This window comes from Hibiscus syriacus, unplaced genomic scaffold (assembly GCF_006381635.1).
Source record: "Hibiscus syriacus cultivar Baekdansim isolate YM2019G1 unplaced genomic scaffold, ASM638163v2 tig00110678_pilon, whole genome shotgun sequence".
NCBI lineage: Eukaryota > Viridiplantae > Streptophyta > Magnoliopsida > Malvales > Malvaceae > Hibiscus > Hibiscus syriacus.
This window is the reverse complement of record NW_024062822.1, coordinates 804,128-822,994: the sequence shown is the minus strand read 5'-3', so window position 1 is coordinate 822,994 and position 18,867 is coordinate 804,128. Positions and strand designations below refer to the sequence as shown.

Genomic DNA, 18,867 nt, shown 5'->3' with positions numbered 1-18,867 from the left:
CAAACATGAATATCTTAAAAAGTAAACAAACAAACACGAATATAATCTTATTCGTTCAAGCTCAATTCATTTATATTCCTAACAAAAAGATAAAATAATGGATGGAATGATAATAATAAATGATCTAATGATTGTGAAAAGATGATGAATTTCTTGAATACGGTGGGTAATATGTTTAAAGATGACATCAATAGAAAAATATTGAACAGTGATGATGTAGATAAAATGAGATCGACAACTACTAATTAGTCTTAAAATCTTAGATTTTTTTATAAAAAATAGACTTTAATGTATCATTATAGTAAAAATAAATTAAAAGATCATTGATTATTGAAAGTCTTAACAGTTATGCTATTAAAATCTAAATATCATAAAAATTGAATGACTATTTATATAATTTACTCTTATTATTATATTGATGTACTAATTTAATCGGAGTGCCGCATTCTCAATTTAACCCCATCGGCTTAATTTTATTTGTACTAACCCATTGAGGACATTGTTGTATATTCATCAAATTCATAAATCAAAATACTATATACCTAGATTTGAACACATATAACAGATCCGGAAAACCGTTTGGTTAGAGTGAGAAAAGCGAGCGAAGATGATAAAAGCTGTGATGGTGATGAACACTCAAGGCAAGACTCGACTGGCAAAATTTTACGAATACCTGGTGAAGTTCTCTTTCTTTTTTCATTCCAAAATTGAAGTTCGCGATATTGTTATCTAATCCAAATTCCTTCGCAATAATCGACGTGGCTCCGAATTTCGTTCAAATCAGCCAGTGGAGAAGCAGCAGGAGCTTATACGCGGCGTTTTTGCAGGTTCCGATCTCTCGAATTGTTCTTGCTTTAGCTTGTGATTAGTTTGAATTGCTCCGTTTGGGTCTCTTGAACCTCGTTTTTCATTTTTTGTAATCTCGTTCGGTATTCCGCCTAATCAATTCTTTTTGAGCTCGTACTTGCAGTGCTTTTGTGCTTTCTTTATCTTTCCCTTTCAGTTTTGATTTCTATCTTTTAACAGTCTTGTGCAGTAGAGCTGAGAACGTAAGCAATTTCATAGACGCGGAATCAATTTTTGGTCCGGTAATTTTTTTATTGTCTAATTTTTCTCTTGTTCTTGTAAGACTTGACACCTATCGATTTCCATTTGCATTCCCCTCTTGAGTCTGTGTGAATCTTCTCAATAACTGCAATAGCTTTACTATGAGAACTCTGTTTAATTGTTTCATAATTCTCACTTTCAGGACAGTCGCCTTGTCTACAAGCATTTTGCCACTCTTTACTTTGTTTTTGTATTTGATAGTTCTGAAAATGAGCTAGCCGTGCTCGACTTGATACAAGGTATCCTGCGAAATTTTATTTTAGAATTTACCTATAATGGATTAATCAATCGATAAAATGTAGTTATTCTTATTTATACATCCATTGATCTGGTCTTTGTGATGATTTGAAGTTGAATTTGGTTTGTAAGCACCTTTTATGAAAAAGATTTTGTTATTCGAGCATTTAGTGAAAAATGAAATTTGATTTTCTTGTGTGCTGGAATCAGTGATAGCTGTTGTTTTGTCACCCGACTTAGTTGTATTTACCTCAGGTGTCCTTCAAGTGGAAAGGTTTGATTTCAAGCATTTTTATTTGGATAAGTAGTTTATGCTTATATTATCCAAGAGAGAGCAGCCAAGCTGCTACAACAGACCAACCACACCAGACAACATGTTCCCAACACCAACACAGTCTATCCAGACATACAACACCTAAGCCAAGCCAACACAGCCGGCCTCTACTAAAGCCCCTAGTTAGTACACAAAACCATATTGACTGACTATCACATCTATCAATAGAATACCTACTCAATTTAATACTAACAATCTCTTTTACACAATCCACAATAGAGTTTACCGATCGACTAACAGTTCTAAACAGACGATGATTACACTCATCCCAGATGCTATGTAAGAACCCTGTCCAAGCCAGCTTTAAGATACGATCATACGAACAAGCAGAGAACCACCCTTCAAATTATCCACTGCCCAAAAGAGATGATCATCCCAACACAAGGACCTGTAATGCAGTCCACAAACACGCAAGATTTTCCAAACTCTTCTGGAAAAGGAACACTCAGAAAACAGATGCCTTCTAGACTCAGCAACACCACAAAGACCACACAAACCATTTTTGAGAATCCCACACCGAGTTAATCTATCCTTTGTGGGTAGCCTGTCCAAAATGACCATCCAAGCAATGATGGAATGCTTCGGGACATGAGAGGGAACCAAAGAGCATTTTGTAGATACTTACCTCTTATAGCAATGTGGATTTCATGCATTTTGTAGATACTAACCTCGTTTAACCATCTTCTTCGTATGAACAATTTCAGAAATTATTGTTTTAAAACTGATTCAGTGGATTCTTGGCCCTAAAATTGCATTCTTTTTCTGATAGAACAATTTAGCAGGTTTGTGATGCATTTACTTGCAAACTAGAAAGCCATAAACAATATTTATTGATATTTATTTTAAATATTTGATCATTTTACTTACTTTAGATATGATGCCTTCAGTTTTTGTGGAAACGTTGGACAAATGCTTCCAGAATGTTTGCGAGCTTGACATTGTGTTCGGTTACAGCAAGGTTGTATCTCTCATCACTAATATCTGCATCTATTTAGTGCCGAACGTAAAGTTCATCTTTATTTATAGTTTGGCTCTTTGAAGTGCAAGAGGACGGCAAGCTAATTTTACCGGAAGGGATATTGTTGCAAAACCTTTATGGGGTATGTTTTGGGTTCCAAACTTTAGTTGATAATAAGGAAAGCCTTCTTGTGGTCTCAAAAGGTCAATTTCCATGGAGCTTGCGTAGAGTAACTTTGGGAGTTAGTTTTGCCCAAGTTCTGTAGCATTTTGATTCAGTCCCCATGTAGCTTGCCAAAAGTGACTTTTGAAGTTAGCCTCGCCTAAGTTCCTTAGTATTTTGACTTGATAGCACACATATATATAGTTTGTGTTGTAGTCAATCTAATGTTTCTAGGAAAGATGACCCGTTATTGCCTTTATGCTCTGCTAACCAAGGAACGGCTTTAGTATAAGCTCAATAGTAACTTCCTATGAGGCTATGACATCGTTTTAATTTCTTATCTGTGCACTCAAAAATAATCTAAAGTTCCCTAGAATGCCTTCTTATGATAAGATTCTGATCTACATTTAACTTGCTTCTGCTTAGTCATTTGTGTTCCTCGCTGACTCGGTCCTGGTTAATTATCTTCATTTTATTCAAATCTTTGATTACTCTTTGCAGGTACACACTATCCTGGATGAGATGATTTTTGGAGGTCAAGTGGTGGAAACAAGTTCATCGGAAATTATGAAGGCAATTGAAGAGATTTCAAAGTGCTTTCTCTATCCTTTCCTCCTCTGCTTGTCTAAAAATGCTTATACACAATGCCGGTTTTTCCACTTTTGCATTTCATTCTATTAACAAATGAAACATAACCATGATGTAGGTTAGAAGCTGCCTCAAATGCTATCACACTCATTCCAAAATCCGCTTCTGGTTGGCGAAGTAGGTAGTTTTAACATTCAGATGCTCTTAATATTGGTTATTGAATTATTTACTGTCATCGTGAGTTGGTAACTTGTGTTTGAAATTAACTCGGTGGTCAATGCTTGAGTGAGGAGTTTCATCTCATATTGGCCCACATAATAATCAGAAGTTTAGAGGTGTTCCATTTGAGCAGTTAGTTTTCTCCTGTTCTTCACAAGTAGGAAGTAAATAAATGTTACTAGGTGTTTTACTCGCACATGCTTTCAAGTTTACAGCTTTGAGTGTTTATCATGATATTCGCAATTTTTATATGCTTTTCTTAGATACATCAGGTTAATATTTTTTGACTTCTTAGGGCCATTTGGCGTGTGCTGTTATTTTCTCTTCATCTATCCATCCAATTAATTCTCCATATAAAAATATCACCAGTCAGCAGGTAATTAACTAAGAAAACCATGGCCTACGACAAGCCTCTGGTTTTTTAAAAGCTAATTTATCTTCTTCTTTCAATTGCTTTGATTTCATTTTTTGTGTTGGTTTTCGTTGGATTTTTACTACCGAAATCTTTTTTTTCCCTTAACAACAACCATAACCAAGTTTTCATCAAAACCCCTCCAAATCGGAACACCCACCAAGTTTCTGCGAAAAGTTCTAATATTATTGGAAAGGGAATGATTCCTGATATTTGTCTCAAATCTTCCACAAAATATGCATTGGAGATGGCTCCGACCGATACATTTTTCGAAAATATGAGTTAGCGATGGACTCATTTATACCAGTGAGGCAAAAAAACAAGGGGTTGAAATTTGGGTTTGTAAGAATGTCTTTATAGAGAGAGGAGCAGAATGCTATTAGCGGAATGAATGGGTAGTAATAGGGATGTAAAAATCTAAGTGGATCTGTAAAGCTGACTGAAACCGACTCGAGTCAAAATTGTTTGTGACCTGAGCGGTGGTCATTCGAAACTGACTCGAGTCCGAACTGGTGTTGACTTGAACCCGAGTTGGATCTGGAAATTGTGGATCTGAATTCGACTTGCACTCGATCTGAGAATGACCTAAACCTGAATTGAACCGATAATATGATAATTGAACCCAACTTGCATCCTACTGATATGAACCCGAACCCGAGATTAACCTGGTAAATAACTAGTATTACCTGACTTGTTATGAACTTAACCTGTAATTGACTCAACCTGTAAATAATCCGACTTATTATTGACTTAATCTAACATTTATTTGACTTGATATTTACTTGAATTATAAGTTACAATTAATGAAGTTGTGAGATTTTGGATTTATAATAAATTATGATAATTAATATGATTACTTTTTAAAAGTTAAAACAAATGGTTAGATATGATAATTAAATTAATAAATTTAATTTCTATATTAATTGTAATCCTTATATTATAAATCTTAATTATAATTATTAAATTAATTTCATTAAATAATTTATTTATTGAATACGATTTTATTATATTATATAAAATTAATTTAAATATTTATAAGTTTAATTTAGTTTTCATGTAATAATTAATTAATAGTTTAAATATAATTTAACATAAAATTTTAAAATATACATATAAGATAAATTTATTTGAGCTTGATATATATATAATTTTCTAAGAGAAAGATTGTTCTTTTTTTCGGAAAATTTGATTTTATTTGAGAATTTAGATGTAAATTGAAAAATTGGAAATTTAGAGGGAATGTCGAGGGAAATTGAGAATTTTTGGAAAAATTTGTTTTTATTTGGGAAGTTGGCGCCAAGTGAGATGTGGGATTGGTGCCAATAAATTTTTTGGGTTAATTATGTTTACGATCCTCAAATAATCATTGAGTTTTCACTTTGTAATTTGATTTTGATTTCTTTCATTTTAGTCATGGTTTAATTATAAATCTTCTTGAATTTTCAATTCGATGCAATTTAATCCTGTATAACATAAAATAAAATATGACATAAATATATACATGCATCATACATATATGTACATTTATGCATGCATCGTACATATATACATGCATTATATATATATATATATATGTATGTATAACATAAATTATACATACATATCTAAAGTATAACATATATAACATACATATCTAAGTGTAACATATATACATGCATCATATATATATATATATATATATATATATATACATCATATATATGTATACATGTGTGTGAGTCTTATAAGTATAATGGATGCATAAGTGTAATGAACATTATATATATATATGTAACATTCATCATACATATATTATATAATATGTATATTATATTTGTTTTAATTTGATCCTTATATGTCGTTTAATTTATTTAAATTATATTTTGTAATTATATTTTTAATTAATTTATTCCTTATACTATAATATCTAAACCTTATAAATTTTTGTTCACCAACTTTTTAAATGCATTCAAATTAGTCCATTTTATATTAATTTAAACTTAACATTTTATAATAATTTCGTTTTTATCCCTCATCCATGCGTGTTGTTTAATTTATTTAAATTTCAATTTGTAATTTAATGTTTGTTCATTTTAGTCCTTAAAATTATATTCTTATTAAAATTGACCCATAATTATTTATATATTTTTTGTAATTTACTCCAAATTAATTATTATATACAATTACAAATTATAATTCGTCGTTCATGAAAGACGAAAAATAATTAATCCAAAAATGACCCGACCTGAACTCAATCCGTGCCCGGTAAGATTTGATCTGAATTTTTTCTATCAATGATGTGACCTGATCTGAACGGGATTCGACTGAAGTCCATCCGAACTTGAATTAACCTGGAATTTAACTACTTCGGACCTGAACTAACATTGATCCGAACTGAAATAACCTGATCCGAACCCAAGCTGATTTCATCTGAACCCGATTTGGTCCGAGTCGAATCATCAAATTGACTTGACCAACTATTGACCTGACCTGACAAGATCTGACTAAAACCTAAACGATTACCTGATTTTACATCCCTATGTAATAATAGTATAGTGACGAAAATGAAGAGTTGCATGTTGCCTCGAATAAGAGAAATCCAATAAGAAATGACTTCATAAAGGTGATGATGGGCAAAACTATGGTGCTATCATGGAGATGGGGCACCGAACAATTTTAGGTGAATTTAGGTTTGCAATTAAGCACAAACTAATTTATCTCGGTGGTTAAAAGAATTGTTGTTATTTCTAGAGGTCATAAGTTCGAGCACCAACAACTGCAACAAGGCGACTGAGTGTTCATTTTCAAATAATTGAGAGTATTTAAAACATATACTACCTTTTAATCACCTTAGCTTACTAAAAAAAATTAGGTTTGCAATTAAAAAAATATATAGGTTATTTTTTGAACAATAAGTATGGAAGCAAAATTTTTTTGATTGGTGTGCTTTCATTTACATTGTTTGGGAGGAAATAAATAGGAGACTATTCCAAGGAAGGGCTCGAACGGTTGAAGATATGTTAAGCTTCATAAAGGAGATTGTTGGTACTCAACTTAGAAATAGAGATTTTAATAGACTTGATAATGTTAATATTTTTCTTTGTAACAATTGGGTATAAACTAACCATTTTTTGTTGTAAATAACTTATCTCTGATCCTTGATTGGGATGTTTTTGTACTGAACTCTTCTATTGGATAATAAAAATTGTACTTATTAAAAAAAATATGTTTGATTAAATTTTTTTAAGATAAATTTTTAAAGTAAGAATGAAAATGTATGAAAATTAAAATATAATAACAAGTTTTCAATGTTCAATAGAAGTATTTTATAAACTTGAAAGAAATTAAGACGAGACTTCCTTTATTTTAATGAATTAATCCAGATTTAAATCCATGAATGTAAATAATTTTTTTGAATTATATATATTAAATGTATGACTTCGGATTGAATATGTATAAATATAAGAATTTTTTAAACTTATTTATCATACTTTCATTATAACAATAGGCAATTAAATACATTTTTATATTTTTACTATTATAAATATTATTTTTATTTGCCAAACATATTTTCACTTTGTAGAAAAATGGAAATAAAAATAAACTTAGAAAAATTAAAAAAATGTTTTCAGAAGCTAAGTAAACTTTTAATGTTTTTTTTTTCATGTTAATAAAAGTTGAATATTGATTATAAGATTTAATCGAAAAATTAAGAAAATAGCAGTATCAGCAAAATGTTATGGGTAATGATTACGATACTGATAGAATTTTTTATGTAGCAGAATTTTACACGTTAAGTAATAAAATTAAAATTATAAAAAAAATGATTACGACACGCTTAAAAAAACAGAAATGATAAGATGAGCTGTTTTTTTTTTTGTGGATATACTGTCAATTTAGAAAGAGAAAATAACCTCAGTGATCAAAAATGCCTTATTATATACGATTTTAACCAACTTTTTTTGGATTTTCCAAAATGACCAACTAAATCGCAATGCGATCGATAATTCGCAACGCGATCTCCGGTATCGCAAATCAGTTTCCAGATTCGCAACGCGAACTTTGACTATTTTACTGTACAACAGTTTAATATTAAGAAAATATTCGATCTAAAATATTATAATGTATATTTTATCTTTTAAAACTTATATTTTAACAATAATCCCAAACAGTTAAATTTTAAATTGCACATTTGAAAAATACTTTTAAAAGTTCATTTCTACAACACTTTTAAAAATCATTTTTCAAAAGAAATGTCAAACTTACCCTTATTATTGAATGTCTTCGTTTCCCCGATAACTTTTAATAGAGTCATGTTAATTGTAACACCCTAAATCTGATTTGGCCTAAGGTGCCACAATAGGCTGCTAAGGCAACCCCTGATTTTCAAAATTTATTTGTTTTTATTTCAAAACATACTACATGGTATCAAAATAAATATACATGTTAGTTATAAAATATTTTTATAAATCGGAGCTCTGTGACACATCGTTTTAAAACAAAACAACACAAACTTAAAGTTTGCTTAACTAACTACATGAGTAAGGTTCTATGAATACATATGCCCACTAAAGTTATAGTACAATATTTTGAGGAAGATGTTGGAAGTCATGTTGCGATGGTGCTCCATGAACGACTTGAGCTAATAATCTATGAACGGAAAACATCTGAAAGTTGAGCTTACAAAGCACATCAGTATAATAACTAATTTAGAGCAACATTATGAGTCTCATAAACATAAGCATGCTAAAGACATGGTACTAAGCAATATGTATATTCATGATCTTAATCAAATGCTACCTACTTAAAGTTCAATTATTCTATCGTTGAAATTGAAGTTTCATGCTTCCCTTAATCCTCTGTTAAGGGCCTCGTCATGAGTAAACCTCTATTGGGTCTCTACCCACACTGACTGTAACTGTCGTGCATTCTCTAAATGCAACATATAACCCACTGTTGTGCATTATCTGAATACGACACTTGACACACTGCCACACATTATCCAAATACGACACACAGCTAGTAGCTGGACTCACATAGTCATCAAACACTAGTTGGCTGAGGGAATCTGATAATCAGATAACATTGGTAAAATTCCCACTAAATTGTTGAATGATCCCTCGGTCACATAGCAATCAGGTAAATCATAGAGGGGAACCCAATAATCACATATCATCGGTACAATTCCTTCTCAACTGAAGTATTGGTTTGGTCTCACACAATTGGCAAGCCAAGCTCTAAGGATATCTGTTGTACCGAACTGATGCAACCATACATGTATGACTGAGGGCCCAAGGCCATAAAAATACCCTCACGAGGGAAACTGAGATAACCTAGCAACACACCACTGACAATGCCCCACTAGGGCAACTGAGGTAGCCTCGCCACACATTAGCATAACATGAATACTAAAGTGAGGTCATTCTCTCACTAGCTATTATCTTGCTAGTTCTCATATCTAGAACGTTAAACAAGGGTTTATTAGTCTGTTGCATTTGTTAATTCATTAAGCTACTTTAATCTGGTCATTTATCACTTAAGAGCGTTTAAGTCATTTTTGTCTCTAAGGAGGTCTCTCTGCGTTTCATGATTTTACAATGGTGATTGTTCCTACTTTTCACTAGTTATATTACTTGCTAGCCCAACACATGACTCAAGTGCATTATTGAGTAGTGATGTGTACATTGTACACAATTCCTCTATTTTGTAATCTGATTAGCTTATCGAACCGCTTGTCGGTACACCCTCCACAACGATCCTTTGTTCTCAATTACTCGTTACATGCTCGACTGATGATACTTGGACATATTACGCATAATATGGTTACTTCGATTATAACCCACTTCTAAGAGTGTTTCTAGGCACTTTTTGCCATTTATGTCTCTCATGGACTAAGTTTCACCATTACGGGCAATCCTTAACTCATACAGGTCTTAGCGAAGTCAAATCTAACCATCTAAAATGAGTAGTATCGATATCCTACTTGCAGTATCGGTACTCCTTGATTAAGTATCAATACCCTCATGAGTATCGATACTAAAAATAGTTTTTATTTGCTAAAAAGTGTCTCAATATCGATACTGCTAATTTCTAGTGTTAGTACCTGTACCATTTTTCAGCGTTGATATCAGTACTATTATTCTAGTATTGACAGTCAAACCCAAAAATCTCTCTATTAGGCTTGGGAACACCCAAAAATCATCCTAAAGATCTTATTTTGATTCCAAATCATACGCTAAAGCTTAGGAAAGTTACTTAGGATCATCTTGCATCCTAAAACACAATCTAAGTTACGAAAACGTCATTTATGACATAAATTAAGTATAAACCCTAAAATGCTCAAATACTCAAATCTTAACAAAGCATCATAATTATGATAGCCTTAACACCATAAATGATTATAAATACTCAATCTGAGTTGTGTGTTTTATTTTAAAATCGATCTTCACAAGATGAAAAATCACAGGAAAGGCTATGGTGGCGATGAATCCAAAAGTTTATAGAACATCTCTAATACTCTAACTCTCATATCTATGAAATTCAAAATACAGTAAATCATATTATTGTTGGAGAAAAAAAGGACGAAGAAAGGCAAAGCTCGTTGTTATCTGAGATCATTCAAATTTATCTCCGATCATAATATGTTTGCTTTTCTATAAGAGTATATCACATTATTCACACGCGTAATGTGTAAATAAGTCATGCATACACGTAAGCAGAGAATTCAGATTTTAAAGAAAATCAATCCAATTAAAAGGAGATGGAAACGAATATACCATGGATAACATCATGCACTTAATTTGAAGATCTTGGAGATCTCAGAATGTGTAAGTTCTTTATAAAATCCTAGCAAAAGATATCTTCCATCTGTTAGACTATAAGATTGAGTCAACTGTAATAAGTTTATTAGTTAGGTTTGTTAATAGTTGGTTATGGGTTTGGGTTATATAAACCCAATACTTGTAAGTAGTTAGACATTGGATTAGAATTCACTCTTTCAAATATACAGTTAATATTTCTTCTCTTTCTTTTTCTATTTTAACAAAACCTAAATTCCTAATTACATAGCAATCGTTCATCACCTTCACGCCACACATTGACCACCGGCCGCTTGTCAATGCCGATCACCATTGCTACAGATTTAGGTTGTAATTTGATTTTGATCTAAACTGATTTAATTATAAGTATGTTGGATACGCGCTTGTTGTTTTAGTCATAATTTTGGTGGTTCTCTATCTGAAACATAACAAATTGGCCAAGTTGTTGAAGACTGTTACCTCTGCAAATCATAACTTGGTGTTCGATTATGTTGGTGTTAAGTAGTGGAAAGAGTTTGCTCATATATTTGGTGCCAATAAGAATAAAAGTTTTCAAAATTGATAATTTGGAAGACTTCTTATATTGTCTATTTTCTTCCACAAGTTAAACATGGAACTTGATGTTTAACAGTTAAGTATCCATTGTGAAGAGTGTAGTGTTTAACAGCCTAGCTTTTCATTAACCAGATAACATAGGGTGTCTTCTTGTCCAAAAGTGACTTCAGATTGCACCCGAGAATTTGTAGCTTGACCGACTTACTTCCACCAAAAAAGAAAGTCCCAATAAGTGTTGAAGAAGAAAGTCAACGGGGAAGAAAAGAGAAGGTTAGAGAAAAAGGATGAATTATTGGAGATGAAGAGCAACGTCTTGTTGTCGGTGATAATATGAGGCTTATTAATCAATTAACTTATGATGTTAGCTCACAAAAAGGAAGAAGAAAAAAATTGAAGCATGATGAATGTTAGATTATAAGATTGAGTCAATTGTATTAAATAGTTAGGGTTGTTAATAGTTAGTTATGGTTTTGGTTTATATAAATCCAAATCTTTTAAGTAAGCAGACATTGGATTGGAATTCACATTTTCAAATATATAGTTAATAAAACCTAAATTCTTAATTACATAGCAGTAGTTCATCACCTTCACGCAATACATGGACCACCAGTCGCTTGTCAATTTTGGTTCTCGCTAGCTTTAATTCTCCGACAAACTCACTTAAGCCATATGATCGACTCATTTACTCTAAATTAATAAACAAAAAGATATTTCAAAAATGAAATATAATAGTACATGAGATGTAAAATGTGCTTTTAAGAACCTGATAAATGAGAGACGAAGTATGCTCAAGAGGTAATTGCATCTAGATAACTTGAAGCCAAAGGATGAGATATGTGGTCACTGCCGTTCTGCGGACGACATGGAGTCGTTGGTCAGGTCCGTCCCAAAAGATGTGAAGGCCCTGTGTTACTTTTTAAAATGAGTTCACTAAAATATTTTATAATGAAAAGAAATTATAAAATATCAAAATTTATCATATTACTGGTGTTTCTTATAAAATAAAAAATTAATTAAACATATGAAACTAAGATAATATTACAAAACAACTCTATAATCGTGATATTTTATTTAAAAAGTGTTATCCTCCGAACACTCTTAGAAGTAAAATCGTGAACCAAATCCTCATAGTTAATATTCTCCAAAATATCATTCTCAATCGCTCTTAATGCTAACCTATTAAGTTTTTCTTGTGACATAGTAGAACGCATATATGTCTTCAACAATTTTAATTTGAAAACGTTTCTTTCTGCAGATGCAATTGTCACAATAAGAATTAATATAATTCTATATGCAATAAGAGCATTAGGAAAAAATATTACCTTTCAAAAACTTTAAAATCTCCAATAGTCTTATTTTTTTTTTGCAGTCAAGAACTCTCTTAGTAACCTCAACTTTACGTACAATTCATTTCCATCAACATCATATTTTACTTATTCTTAAGAATATATTCAAAATAAGCACAATAAGACATTAGACTCGCATCATCTAGTGACAACTTATGAAAAATAAATAAAAATCTAAAAAAAAATTATATTCTTGGTATTGTTAAAATCTCCTATTAAGAAAAACAATAGCTTGATCAATAAGAAATAATTAACTCTAAATTAAATTGGGATATATGTAAACAATAATTTTTCGTTAGAAATCATGATTTTAGTGAATTTTTTAAGAAAAAAATATTATAATTCATTCAATGAGATAATAAAAGAAAAAATACTTTTTTAATTTTTTTAAATTTTATCATAAAAATTAATAAAAAAATGATAGCAATTTTTTTTGATAAAATAATTATTTTATTAGTTGTTTTTTTAAGTATGAGACCCTTAAAATTTTGAGATATGATATATCACATCCTACAAATGTAAAAAGAAGAGCCTGTCGCTGGTGGACGGCTACTGAGCGTCAAACGTCGAGTTATGTAAGCCGTTGAAGCCACGTCTGATCCCAAGCGCATCCCAGTTATTCTCCTTCAGCGCGTGCAGAGCTCTTGAGTGATTGCCGATCATCAAGCTCCTTCGCCACGTTGCTCTGATAGTGATTCTTATGTATGAAGTGAGCTCGCACCTGCTCATTGACTGGCAAACAGAGATAGAGCAAAGGAGAGGGGGAATTTGAAAATTGTATTGGAAAAGCAGGAAATGAGCAAATGTTTGGCATTGGCATCCTGTATGAAGCCGAGGCCCTACCTCAGTGGAAGCAATCTGAATCCGCATTTGAAACTTTTTGAAAAATAGGCACTGGCGCCTCTGGTGCTATTGGATAAATATTAAAGCCCATTAAAAGCTTGAAGAAGGGGAAACTAGAAATGGTATCTGTTACTAAATATATCAGCAATGGTCCCATGTTCTAGAGGTCAGGACATTGGACTCTGAATTCTGTAACCCCGAGTACAAATCTGGGTGGGATCAATTATTTTCATCTTTTGATCAACTTATTTTCTGTCGGGTTCTTTTGTTGGAAGTTAATATCATGGTGTCGTAATCAGTTTCGGCCGGGTACGAATTTTTATTTGACGGAAAAAAATAATGTGAATAAATGGTTTTTATTGAAATGTTTTGGGAGTCGCCATCGGTTTTTTGGGTCAAGTAGGTCGAATACCTAAAAATTATCTTTTAAAATAGTTTTTAAGAAAATACCATTTTAAAAGAGAAATTGATCTGCATTTAACCAAAAATTCATTTTTTAATAATGAAAAGGGATTCGTGGTCGGTTACGTTTGGAGAATGATTAGCACCCCACAACGCCCAAAATTGGTCATTGTCGATTATAAATTGTCTATAATATTAGAATTTAAGATTTCGAATATAAATTTAATTTATGATCATATTATTTCATATTTTAATCGGATAATTCTAAGGAAAAGAATATTAAATAATTTTTATAAATTATAAATAAAATATTTATTTATTTAAAACATCAGAAAATGACATCTAGTTGCTTTAAGACTGCACTTTCTTAATACTTGAAAAATAAATAAATAATAAAAATAATAATTTTTCCTAAGAAAATAATTTAAATAAAACAATATGTATTTTATGATTTTTATAAGTAGAATATTTATTTATTTTTAAAATACCAGAATATGACATCTAGTTATATTAGGACTGCCATTTTCTTTGATATTAATAAATAAATAAATATTTTTATTTAATCAAATTATAAAATTATTATATTATAAAATATTAGTGAATAAAAACATAAATAATCACAAATAAATAATAAATTACTAATTTAAACATATTGAAAAATAAATGAATAATAAATAAAAAAATAGACTAAAATTGAATTAAATAATGACTAAAATAAAAGAAATTAAAACTACTAGATCGAATTACACAATATAAAAATTAATGTAAATAATTCGAAATATCATAAAGTATAAGTATTAACAGTATAATTTAGCATATGTTAATTAATTCGGGATATAAATAAAATTTATTAAAATTAATAGGGGCTAAATAGGTTATTTTACCTTAAATATAAATATAAACTGTTAATGACTAAAATATAATGAAATAAAATTAGAAGATAGAATTAAAACATATAAAAATTGATTTTAGTGGCTAAAATGGAAGTTTACAAACTTAAAGGGGCTGCAGAAAGGGTTTTACCATTATGAAATTACACATATATCCTTCCCTCCAAAACGGCATCGTTTGGCGGAGGTTGGCCGCCCACTGGTCGGCGGTTTTGTTCTGGAACGGTGGCCAGAAATTACAAAATACCCAAAATGAAGCCCTGAACCTCCCAAGGCCAAATCCGACCTTAGTTTTTCCTAAAAAACTCCTAATCAGAGTAGATCTACAATAATTCCTTCGGTATTTCAAATATTTTGGCGGCGCGTGGTGGCGCATTGTCGGTTCCGATGGCCGTGCTTCTTCTTTGGTAGGCTTCTCTCTTTTTTATTTTCTAATATTTTTTGTTTATTTTGTTTCTTGCTTGATGGGTTGCTCTTTGTCTCCTTTCTCCCCGTCGCAAGTTCAATGGTTTTATAGGCCTCGATGAGGCTCTCGTCGGACTGGGTATAAGAGTGAAGTTCGGTGAGTCACCGAACTATGTGGTGACTTACCCCATGGCTGCGACGTGGACGACTGGCGTTGGGATCTCTAGAGCTTTCGGTTGGCGTCGTGGCAGCAAAGGCGGCTGGAAGCGGCTGGTTGGACCATCTGGCAGTGGAGGCGTCGGCAAGATGGCTGGAGACTCTTGGAGGCGACGGCTGGGGCTAGGGTTAGAAAACCCTAAATGAAACCCCAAATGATTTTGGGCTTCTCTAGCTTAGTTTGTAAACGGGCTTAGGGTTAATATAATATATAATATTAATAATAATAAGAATTATAATAATAATATAATAATATAAAAAATTTAAAATGGAAAAAATTAATGTCTACACATGGTATAACTTTAGGGTAATCTATGTCAAATACTACTCATCTTTATGTTCGGGATCGAAAATGTCATTGACGTTTCAATTTTGCCATTTTTAGCACGGACGTTTATCTTTCACTGCAATTTTGTCACTCCACCGTTAATCTGTTAACAGCACGATGACATGGTGTTCCAATGTCGTGACGGCGATGGCATGGATTGTTTATTAAAACGACGTAGTTTTGTTCATCTTGCTCCCAAAGGTCAAAACTTTACTGGTCTGATCCTTGGGAATCCTCCTTAGCAGAGGGTTGTTGCTGTTGTTGGTGCTGTTGCACCCTAGCTTGCTCCATCTGCTGATAAATATGGCTCAAAGCATGAAGATTTAGAGCCCCAATATGATTATCTTGAGACAAACCAAGTTCTAAACCAGGGAGCGGCTTATTAGCTCCACCCAAGATTGAGGTGAAACTCATCTGACCCATGTTACTAGGTGTCAAGTCAAAACCGGGAAAACCAAGCTTTTGCAGATAATTGGAACTTTCAGTGCCTAAATTTGTTGTAAATGGTCCAGATGATGACTGGAACCCGTTACCAGTGACTGGGGGCCATAACCCGGTTGCCACATGATGGAGTTTCCCCAAATTGTCAGCAATCGTTGTCCAATTGGTCATACTGCTCCCTGACCCTATACTGGACCCCCCAAAATCTTTCATCTTTTGGTGCAACCCCGTTGATCTCTGTTTTGAAAACCGGACCGACCGGTTCAATCGGTTCAATCGAGAACTGTTACTTAGTCCGGTTCAATCTAAACCGGTTGAACCGCTGCTAGTGAACCGGCCAGAACCGTTCGAACTGGACCGGCTGAAAATCGGAAAAAACCGGGAATTTTGTTTTTTTGTTTTTTTAAATTAAACCAAACAACGTCGTTTGTTAAACGAGCCAAGTCGAACTCGAGTATTGCTGAGCTCGACTCGAACTTGAAAACTTTAAAAGTAAGTTCAACTCAACTCAAACTCACAAGCTAAAAATTATCAAGTTCAACTCAAACTCGAAATATAATATTGAAACTTGAACTCAAAAAGGCTTGAACTCAAAAAATTTAGAAGCTCGATTGAAGCCTAAAATTCGAGCTTGATTGAAGTGAAAGAATAGTTCACTCAATGCTCACCAAAAGGCTTCATGATTTTGAATGCCAAATTACATCTATTATTTATAGAAGTTAATTGTGATGCTCTTCTATGTTTCTTAGTAATGTGATATTTGTTTTGTTCTCATATTTTTAATCTTTAGACTTTTGGGATGCTCTTCTATGTTTCTTAGCCATGTGAGATTGTTTTTTTGAAAAAAAATTAAACCAAACAATATCATTTTGTTATGATTTTTTTAACCCCAAATTTATTTTTTAATTATAGTTATATAATTATATTTATTATTTAATATGTTTTAGCTTAAATATTATATTGTAGTTAATTTGAATCATTTTGTTTCACTTGATTTTATGATTTTTAACTTATATATGTTATGACTTGCTTTGAATATGACTTGTGATATAAAAAAATTTATTAAATATTTTTGGTATTTTTATTTAATTTTTAAAATAATTATGACGTCGTCCGATTCTTTCGACCGGTCGAATCGATTCGACCGGTTGAACCAGTAAACCGATAGCATGACTGGTTCGCTAACCGATCTGGTTCTGAAAACCATGCCTCCCTGGCTGTGATGAAACTGAGCCCCCAGCCGCTGCCAAAGCTGATGTCGGAATCGTTCCGCTCCCTGTGGCGGCAATTATGGACGGTTCAGCTTGTTGTAACAGCCACTGTATTGTTTCCCCGTCAGATTTGTGACCCAATTCCCTTGTCAACTGAAAGATTCTAGCTGCACATAAAGCAGACATCCTTATCCTTATCCTTCTACCTCTTCCTTCGACTTTGGTATGTCTGTCTGTCTTTGTTGGAACTTCTCTTTGGGGCCAACTGTTGCTTCTTCCTTTCTCCTTTATTCGCCATCACAATCTGGAAATCCTTGATCTCAGCTGCTTTATTCTCTCCCATGCTTTGATCCTCTACCTCCTGCTATTGTTGCTGCTTGTCGCCCTTGGGATCAATAAACTGGTAAAAGAATGAGATTGGGGAAAATTTCAAACCAAAACCAAACACAAAAAACTAAAAGAGTCCTCTTTGATTGAAGAAGATGACTTGAAAAGTCCTTGCCTTTCATGAGTTTTCACTGTTTTCTTTGACAAGAAATGTGAAGACGAACTATAATATTGAAATCCCAAAGCAAAGCACACCCGAAATGTGAAAAATTTTATTCTGTTTCACAAGATGTCATCTCTCTCTCCCTCTCCCCATTGGCCATTGCTTTCATCGTTACCTTTTTCCTCACTGCAGTGAAGGTGAAAGGGGGTTTTGACTAACATCTCAGATAGGATAGCAATATTGACTGCCAATGTCATAGCCATCATTGCATTAGAACGTCGTGTCATCATACTATAAAATTAAAGTGAAATATAAATGTTTATGTTAAAATTAAAAAAATTAAAACGTCAATTGTATTTTTGATCCCGAGCGATGAGTGATATTTGATATAATTTATCCATAACTTTATTTAAGATGATTTAATATATTATTTGATAATTAAATTTATAATATTTTTGTGTTTGACTAATTTTACAGTTATATTTATCAAGTTGATAAAAAAAAAACAGTGATCATCAAATTTATTAGAAAGGTATTTTGCTAGCTGAACTATAACTCTTCAACATTCGTTCTCATCTGAGCTCCAATATCACCTACAGCCTGCGAGGTCCTTTCTTTGGCAGCCTCATACTTAGTCTTTAGATCTTCACTCGTGATCCTATCAGCTGAATCATATGTTTCAGCTACTTCATTCTTAGCTTGGGCATGACGGGCTTCATCTCCTCGATGCTCCGTCGCATTCACTACAATAAATTTATCAATTTGTGACGAAATTTTGATATGACATTATGAATAATGTCGCAAAATATACTATAAATGTAACGATTATCTGTTTTCATCATATTTAGTGATCAATGATATATTATTTATGACAATTTAAAAAAGGTTATTGATTTTCGTCACTATATGTTTATAGCCAAATTTTG

General features: G+C 32.3%; 1 protein-coding gene across 1 annotated transcript; it reads left to right on the top strand.

Annotated features, from left to right (window-relative positions):
* Positions 1 to 519: 519 nt before the first annotated feature.
* On the top strand, positions 520 to 3,746 carry LOC120138043 (AP-3 complex subunit sigma-like). Its single transcript, XM_039153649.1, has 7 exons — positions 520 to 676; positions 785 to 827; positions 1,027 to 1,088; positions 1,250 to 1,346; positions 2,566 to 2,636; positions 3,300 to 3,391; positions 3,505 to 3,746. The coding sequence occupies exons 1-7, from the start codon at positions 608 to 610 to the stop codon at positions 3,569 to 3,571; spliced, it is 501 nt and encodes a 166-aa protein (XP_039009580.1). The 5' UTR covers positions 520 to 607; the 3' UTR covers positions 3,572 to 3,746.
* Positions 3,747 to 18,867: the final 15,121 nt, after the last annotated feature.

Coding starts and splice junctions, on each gene's coding strand:
- LOC120138043 (XM_039153649.1), top strand. CDS start 608: ATGATAAAAGCTGTGATGGTGATGAACACTCAAGGCAAGACTCGACTG. Junction 677..784: donor CAAAATTTTACGAATACCTG/GTGAAGTTCTCT, acceptor CGTTCAAATCAG/CCAGTGGAGAAGCAGCAGGA. Junction 1,347..2,565: donor CGTGCTCGACTTGATACAAG/GTATCCTGCGAA, acceptor TGATGCCTTCAG/TTTTTGTGGAAACGTTGGAC.